The sequence below is a fragment of the Pteropus alecto genome, unplaced genomic scaffold, assembly GCF_000325575.1.
Source record: "Pteropus alecto unplaced genomic scaffold, ASM32557v1 scaffold161, whole genome shotgun sequence".
In the NCBI taxonomy this organism is placed as follows: Eukaryota; Metazoa; Chordata; class Mammalia; order Chiroptera; family Pteropodidae; genus Pteropus; species Pteropus alecto.
Window position 1 is genome coordinate 3,502,558 of NW_006432943.1, and position 9,127 is coordinate 3,511,684.

Here is a 9,127-nt window from a genome sequence, read left to right on the forward strand (position 1 = left end):
GTATCATGATCCTTCCTTTGTATGTTCCTCTTCCATCTAAAATACTTTTCCTTCCTCATCTAACTGCTCAACTCCTCCTATCCTTCCGATACTTTCCTTAAGAGGGCCTTAACAGAGTTGCTATTTTACGTGCATTTATTCCATTTAAAATATTTCCTTCTCTTCCGTTAGCTTGTAAACTCTGAGGGCAGAGATTATTCCTGTATTGGCTAACCAGTACATAGCCAGTGCCTGGCCCATAATTGCCTAATATTTTTAAATGAATGAACTAATAAATCAAAACTAAAAATTTAGACATTCCTCTTTGTTTTTCCATCTTTACACACAGTAGCATCATGGTGTCTTCTACCCTAACCTTTGGCTTAATCTTGCAGTTTGGTAATAGCCCAGTTAACAACCTCTAAGAGTAAATCAAAGAATAGAAGAGTGCCAGGATAAACAAAAATGGGCGACAAGCAGAGTAAGCAGCCCCTCTAACCAGCCAGCTTTAAAAATGCCTTGTTCTTTTTATTTCCTACTGGCACAGGTCTGCTTTCCATCAGTTATATACAAGAGGAATCAACATATGTTCCATAATTAATTAAATACATTATATCTTATCCTGTTATTGAGAATACAAGCTGTGGAAGGAACACCTGTACCTTCTACTGGATATCTGATTTTCGTTTTTACTTATCTCAAGTGATTTCTCATGTTTATTTTTCATTCAGTTTTGAATAGCCTGTACAAGGTAGTTGGTTTCGCCATATCACAGAGTTTAGGCCTCCGTGTATAGGTAGCTTCTGGTCATTTCTTCTCATTTTATGGTACTATTTCTTCCAGCATGTGCAGTCTTTGCCAACAGAAAAAATTACCAAGAAACCTATTCCAGATGAACACCTCATTCTGAAGACCACATTTGAGGATCTTATTCAGCGCTGCCTCTCTTCAGCCACAGATCCCGTATGTATTTTTTCTCATACTTTGCTTATTTAAAATAATTTTTATGAAGTTCTTCTGTAATTATTGCTTGAAGCCCTACAAGATACATTTTAAAAATTTGTACAAAAGTAATAAAGCTAGCACTTACATAATTTGCTGTACATACAAAAACATTTAATTACTTTTTATATATAAATTTATTTAATCCTCACAATAATCCCACAGTAGTCCTCTTTATTTTACACATGAGGAAATTAAGGCATAAAGCAGTTAAGTAACACCTAGGGTCAGAGCCAGCATTCAAACCTAGTCTGGCTCCAGAATTCATGCTCTCAACCACTATGTGCATTTCTTATCAGCCAACCTCATGTTTGGTACATAAATAGAATAGTGGTATGCAAGAAATCCAGATTTGGTGTTTTTTTTCTGAGCTTACATAGAAGCTTTTAAAAGTAGGAATCATATGCAAAGATCTTAAAAACAGTTGAATGTTTTAGTTATTAGAGTCATATTCATAATTAAGGCAACTTAGTTTACTTAGTTTACTTAGAGGATGCCTGTGTATTGGCAACAAGAAAAATTCCACAAGGCTAGTTTTGTTTTAGATGAAATTTCAGTTTCTGCCAGCAAACATTGAATAGACTTATTTACCCACTGGTTACTTGTCTGCTTGAAAAACAACTTCTGGAATTTGTTGTTTCATCAACATTGAGTATTAATATGTGCAGCCTTCTGCTGGTCTCTGGAAAGCTGTTCCCTGTACCAAAAGTGTCAGGAAAGCAGGGCCAGGGAAAGGTTAACGTAAACCTTGGCGCCTGACATTCTGGGGGTGATGGAAAGACTAGTCTTGGATAGAGAGCAGATGAGGCTGATAGCCCAGTAAACACCATTTCCTATGTACACCTTTAAATAGACAGGCCACCGTCATTCAGAAATAGAGGAGTCCCAATAGAAATGTGGGAAAACTCCAGTCCTTCAGGCATGAGTCAGTACAGAGAGGCTGGGGAACACATAATTCATTGCCCAGCTCAATAAATTTTTGTTGAGTGTAACACCTCTAGGCCACCATACCATTTACCTTCTGGGTCCATAGGAGCCGGCAGAGAACCACAAAAGACAGAGTGGTCCTCTGATTCCTGTAACTCGTTGGGGGAGAAGTTCTAATATCTTCTCCTGCCCAGTTGCCCCTTGGGGTAGAGCTCCTGTTGGTAGCTATGTGACATTAGCTTCGAACGGTCCATTTAATCAATAGATGCAATCATTTTTATAGTATGACTTTATTTCTATTTTCACTTTAATTAGGGCCAAACAACACAAAGTGCTTTTGCAGCACAACTCAGTTCTTAATCTTATCCTTGGTAGCTTTATCTTTCCTCTTTTTTCTGAAACACTTACATTTCTTCCCTAAACATACCAAGAGCACATCAGCATCAGGGACTTGTACTTGCTGTTCCTTCTGCCTGGCACTCTTCCCCCACATAACTGCATTGCTCACTCCTCACTTGCTCAGCCTTCTGCTCAAATGTCCCATTAGCCATTGGGCCTTTCTTTACCACCTTCACTCCCAACACCTCTAGCCCCCTTACCCTGTTAACTTTTCTTCATGGCATTCATTACCATCTGACATAGAACATATTGTTTATTTAGATCTTTTTCCTACCCAATATGAGGTCCATGAGACACAAACGGTATCCCCAGCATGGCGCATAGTAGGCACTCAATAAATATTAAAGAACATTGTCACTTCTAAAGCTGTTCATAATGTAGAACATTATGTTAATCACATTGTAATTTCAAACCTTTAATTTAGGTTTTAGAATAATTTTCTCTCACTATACCTATAGAACTAGGATGGGGTGGAGGGATCTCCTTAATTTAAGAACTCATTTTACTACTTCCCTCTTAAGTCTTAAGTCACCAGAAAATAAGCTTTTTCCTAGGCGTTTTAAAGGTTCAGAAAGAGGCAGAATTAAACAAATCAAATAGACTAAGTGTGTAAGTAATATTTTTGAAAGGGTAAAACAAAATTACAGTTCACCTATATGTTTGCCTCTGGCACCCACCCATAATTTATAACTGTACTTAGAATTTCTTTTCTGTAGTACACTGACCCATTGCTGCCTCCAGATGGTGCTGCCTGTTGCTTGTGGATATGGTACACCTGTACATGTGCATACCTTGTCAAGTGCGATTGCAGTCCACATGAAATCTAACCAGTACTCTATTTGCACACTGGAAGGAAAGAGTCTCATTATCTTGCCCTCTCCCTATTATTAGATTACTGATCTCTGTCTTAATAATCTGTTCAAGTTTCTTGGCCATAGTTGCCTCCATTTCTTTATAAAATGAAGTTGTTCAACATCATGAGTATAAGGTTTAGTGAAACGAGATAGGAAAAATTCTTTGGATAAAAGTTTAAGTTCAGATACAACGTATCTATTTTCCTCTCCTGCAGCAAACCAAGAGGAAACTAGATGATGCCAGCAAACGCTTGGAGTTTCTATATGATAAACTTCGGGAACAGACAGTAAGTTTGTGGGACAAAGAAGGATTTATGATAAACATTTGTTCCTAGTTGCTAATAAAATAAGCATTTCATCAGCATTCAAGCGTAGTGTGCTTGGAGGCAAAATTGTCATGATAGTTATAGAATGGGCTTTGTGCTAACTGAATCTTAAATTTCATTTTTAGGGGATGGGGAGATAGGACAGAGCCTCTGGGGTTGCGGGGAGAGAGGGAGCAAAGGAGGGAGATTTCTTTCAAGCAGAGTTTTTTCTTTATTAATGAAAGCACTAGGATAGGAGAGAAAAAACTGGGACTTTTTATATTTTTGCATTTCAGCATTATTCTTCCCATTCCCCACATTGGTCCCATCAGATAAAAATAACCATTTATGTCATGAGAACCAAACCAAAGGAAGTTGATATAACGGTGGAAGTGGTGCGGTCCAAGGACTGATCCAAAATAAAGTTTTCCCTCAAAAGTATGGACAATATAAACCAAATAATGACATGGAAAACTATAGGTTTTATGGTTTAAGAGATGACAGAATTATAAAATGCAGTTGAGAATTAGATAAATTGAGTTCATGATAAAGGCTGTTGCCCTACTAATGGAAGTAGATCAAAAATTCAGGATCTCTATTGTAGACAAGGTTTTAAATAGATTGAGTCTTTAAGGTATCATGATTAAGATCTTTAAACTCCTTCATGTGCCTGGGAAAATTTCTAAAAGGTGTGAGGCTGTATCTAAAATAATTGAAGAATTAAAGCTCTTAAGGGGAGAGAGACATTAGCATTTTAGCTTGGGGGAGGAAATCAAGAAAATACCTGGCTTATTATTATACATGTTTAATTCATAAATAATTTTCTTAACATACCATTTTGTCATAGTTTTGTTTTATAACTTTAGTGTTGCTTGCTTAATCTAAAAAACTTTCTAGAAATGCTAAATAATTTATACTTTTTTATAATGTTTATTTCAAGCTCCTTTTAAATATTGGGGTTTAATGTTTGTAGAGGGTCTCATGGGAAATTCCCCTTAATTTAATTCTTTCTCTTCGTTCCACCTTTATTTCAGCTTTCACCCACAATCATCAGTGGTTTACACAACATTGCAAGGAGCATTGAAACGCGAAACTACTCAGAAGGATTGACCACCCATACCCACATAGTTAGCACCAGCAACTTCAGCGAGACCTCTGCTTTCATGCCAGTTCTCAAAGTTGTTCTCACCCAGGCCAATAAGCTGGGTGTCTAAAAGGACAGGTTTACTCGCAGCCATATTGCCATTTTCCAAAAGAAACATGTTTTAAAAAATGATAAGATATGGACCAATTCTCATTAGCATGTTTCCATAGCTGCCAGTCAAGAGCATTTACACTATTTCTGCAGATATATTCATTTTAGAACTGCTATAAACCCTGGTGCTTTCTTTTGTTTTAATCTTTTATTGCCCATGATGATTTTCCTATTCTGCAAATAATGTATTTCCTGGATTACACATAATATGTTTTCCTCAAGTATTCCGATAAAATATGGTTTTTAAAACCGTAGTGTACTTTTTGGAAAAGGAGCATCTGGTTATGCATAAAGCTGAGCTAAAACTAAATTTCTTTCATGTCCTCTCTCTCTCTTCTGTGTCAATCAGATTAAAGTGTGTAATCCTATTTTAAGTGTATGTAGTCTTTTTTTTTTTTTTTTCCAAACAGCTGTTCACAGTTTAGTTCAGTCCTTATTTTTTATGTCTTTGGCTTCACTCTGGTCCTGAACAAATAATTAAATTTAGAGGATGCTGCATAGATTTTAGCAATATTGATGAAAAGTGGGATCATTAACTTTACTTATCTATAAGAAAAGACTGAGCATTTTCATTCTGTAGAATGCATTGAACTTTATTAATAAATGTTTTCAGTATTCTGTTTGAATTTTAAGATTGAATCGTCTCCATTTTATATTTAGAAATTCATTTATCCATTTTTAAAAAGTGATCTATGGCTCTGAGGTTTAGGTTCAGAAAGAAAACTTTAATTTCTGTCAATCCCCTGAATCAGCCAGATGTTTTTCAGCGTTTTTCTGTCAAGTGATTTTATTACAATCTGTCTTACGAACAGTGTGGTAAATAAAAGATAATGTTCCCCGTAGACTCTTGAGAATCAGATACTAATAATTTTTCTTTGTCTATGCAATTTTATCTAAGTGGGTTGGAAAACTAGAAAATAAGCACTGTGACAGTTTTGGAGGTAGAAGTGCTATTCCAAGGAATTAAGAGTAGTTTGTCAGGTTTTTTTGCAGCCCGAGGAAAAAAGTTTGCAAGAACCTCTGTTTCTTTTGCTGAGATTCCTTATTCACCAAATTAAACCCCTCTTTACAAATTAGCAAACTCAATTTTTAGCTCAATTTTTAACTAGAAAAAGGACGATAGCAAGTATGAATATTGGAGCCTTAAGGAGGGGTGATGTATCAGCACCCTGCCATCAGCCTCCTAGGAGTTTGTTAGTCTGAGTCACTTCTGTGACTCATTCAAGTGGCAATTTGACCTCATGACCTCAAGTGTGGTATCAGCTTAAGACCCCATCTGAGCAACAGGCTGGCCTCTAATAATTTTTTTCATTCATCACCTTTATAGTTAGGATTTGTGTTATGGCTGCATATATATCCTGATGTAACAGTGGTATAATTGGCAGCATTTAACAACAACAACAACAACAACAACAACAAAAAACCAGTTCCCAAAAGATGAAAAATAAGAGTAGGTGGCAGTAGAGCTCTGGCCAACTCCAAAGATTTTACAAGTGTGAGTGTAAAAAACTATTCGTTGCTCACATCTGGGCACCTGTTACCTGTTTTCAATGCAGCATTGTGATTTTTTTTCCACTGTGGAGACATTTCTCCAAATGGCTTAATACCTTAGAGTTGTTTCATATAAATGGATAGAGGTAAGAAGAGTTGAACCCAAAATATTTTTTTGTCTCTGAAGTATGAAGACAATAGGAGATTATAGAAAGAGAATAGTTTGTTTTCCTGAAGAAAAATAAAACTTTCAGAAATTTTTTTTACAAGTAGAAAAAAAATTCCAATGTGATTTTGTGAGTCTGTTGTTAATGTTTTCAACTCTGAAGACATTTACATTGTACACCTGCACAATTCAGGCACCTCTGTAATAGGCTATTATGTAAAGATCTGGGGATGATAGAACTGATTGCTGTTTGGTTTGGAAAGTTATAGCTGTACCCCTTTCCATGATTCATGTAGTCATTGTTTTAACCTACTTAATTTTAAAACAAGGAAAAGGGGCATGAGGGAAACTGGCAGGTGGGGTTGGGTGTGGGCCAGGAGACATATCATATCTCTGGGAGTGGTACTTTTTTATATTGCACCTGCTCTTCTCCTCCATTCTTTATACTACCTTGTGGGCTGGGTGGGCCGGGTGGGCTGGATGCACCCATAGCCTCCATTTGAGAATCTTTATGTGTATTGGGATACATAGCTGATGACGGTAGTTCATTTGACTAGTGTGGCATCAGGAAGAAGTTGAAAATAACTGCCGTGCACCTAACTGTTGAGACTTGAGTGAGCCTATTTACTATTTAGTCCTTTGGATTCAGAAAATTCCATGTACCCTAGGGGACAGAAAGATGCAAGGGGATTCCTAACAGCCAGAGGTACCTTGCCTGAAGGTAAAGAGAGGGATGGTGATTGGTTGACACTTTTCTGATAACCACTTGTCTCCTGAACCAGATTTGAGTTTGCCTAAGAATGACTGCATGTAGCCCCATCCCTCCGCCATGGTGGAGACCTCATGAAGATTCAGCAAATAGTATACCCACATCTCTGTATGCATACATATATATGTACGTGTGTGCTCCCCTCTTTATTTTGTTGTTCCATTGCTGTGGTGGCAGCAGTCTTAAATTTAACTCTTGACAAATCTAGATTACAAATAAAAAGCAATCAAATCAACTTTATATTTCTACTTCTACTGGTATACTATTTGTTTTATCTACATTTCTGTAGGATCTATTCTGCTCACTGCTTTAGTATTCATACAAGTCTTTTGGGCCCAGGTTGCTTACTGTGCATATAAGCCTGATTGACATCAAACTGTAACATTCTTTCATTTCCATCTGTTTGCCTTTTTTTCCCCTCTGAGAGGTATAGGATGTGTGGGTTTTAAGTGGTTGGAGTAGATCTTGAAAAAGCTAATAAAATCAAACAAAAGGAAATAGACTTTGATTTAACTGTGTCATATGTTGTTCGCACTCTGGATTTATGTTTCCAGAGATCTGCTAATGTATTTATTTAGCAAACAATGTTAATGTTATGAATGAAACACCTAGAATGTCTTTGTACAAACATCATTACTCTGTAATGTCTGCATTCTTTAATGGAGCTGCATTCCCTGTTGAATTTGAATTTGATTTTGGGCTATCATTTCATAGGCCTAGAAGCCTATTGTTCATCAGGTAGGCCCATCTCTGCTTTGTTACTGGTGCCCTATAATTTTCCAATCGTGACCTTTCTAAAACCACCTTTTGTATATATATCACTGGGTTCCCATTGTGCAAATAGAAAGGGGCGGTGCAAAGAAGCCTTGTGAAATAGAGGAAACCTTCCTATTTCAAAAAGATACACAAGCTTATTGGCTTTAGTTCTTATATGTTCAGTTAAACCTTACGAAACCTGTGTCTCAAACACATCTACCATTATCTCTTTATACCTTTAAAGGCTATAACATTTCCCAGCTCTAGATAGTAGCATCCAAGAGTTGTTATTAACTTAGTTTAAGTCAGTAAATATAAAGTGCTTTATGCAGTTCAGTAGAGACTTCATGTCTAAACAGATGTGCTTCCAGTAGGCAATGTAAAATGGATCAGTAGGGATCTTATCATAGGAGAATGGATTCAAATTTGATTAGAGAAGTTTCAGACCTTTTTTCTGGATAGCAAAAGGATGGTGATTATAATATATAATTTAAGGGAGCCATTAAGGATGACCAGTGAGTATGATTTGGTTAATGATGAAAAATCATTTCATCTTGTACCTTGTCTAATTAAGGAACTTTCCACTCAAAGTGCAGTGGAATTGAGTATCACAGATTTCAATAGTAAAAAAGGAAAGCAACCATCTGCTAACAGTGACCTAAAAGTAATTTCCTTGCTCTCTGGATGTATCTCCAAATAACAGATGACCTCCTCTGACAACCTTTTTTACCTGAAGAAGTCTTTGGGAGAGAACAAGTCAGTTTTAACAGTCCAAAGTCAAGTCCACAGAGACGTACTGCTTGAACACACTGAGGAGATCTGACACTTACTCCAGTTGGGCACTGAGCTAGGTACCAAGCGCCTGCTCCCTCAGTCCTCACGTCGACCCAGGGAGCCAAGCTATTAATTCTAGTTGCTTGGTGCAGCTGGTTAGCAGTAGAATCTGGTTTCAAACCCACATCTTAGCCTAGTGAGCACATTTTTTTCCCCCTCAAAACTGTATTTTTCCCAAAGTAAGGAACAACAAAAATCTGAGTTTTGCTTTCTGACTTTCTTCTCGCCTCTTAATAGCTTGCAGAGACCTGGTATTTCCCACAAAAGAGGAATGCAGTTACTATTAATGGGTAAATTTATTGAGCATTGTGTGTTGGCTTCTTTTCAGGCAGGTTCTCTTTACATGGTGGGAAAGATAGGTCCTGGCAGCCCGAAGCCTCTGACTCCACT

At 37.1% G+C, this 9,127-nt stretch overlaps 1 protein-coding gene across 17 annotated transcripts in view; it reads left to right on the forward strand.

Moving 5' to 3' along the window:
• SEC31A (SEC31 homolog A, COPII coat complex component) overlaps positions 1 to 5,353 on the forward strand; it is a 61,436-nt gene extending 56,083 nt beyond the window's left edge. For 16 of the 17 annotated variants that reach the window (XM_015586073.2, XM_015586076.2, XM_015586077.2 and 13 more), the window contains 3 exons: positions 823 to 942; positions 3,377 to 3,448; positions 4,501 to 5,353. In XM_015586073.2, the coding sequence (XP_015441559.1) occupies positions 823 to 942; positions 3,377 to 3,448; positions 4,501 to 4,680 (372 nt within the window). In that variant the 3' untranslated portion in view covers positions 4,681 to 5,353. The remainder of the gene's footprint in view (positions 1 to 822; positions 943 to 3,376; positions 3,449 to 4,500) is intronic. The other variant, XM_015586080.2, reaches the window with a different exon arrangement.
• The last annotated feature ends 3,774 nt before the right edge of the window (positions 5,354 to 9,127 follow it).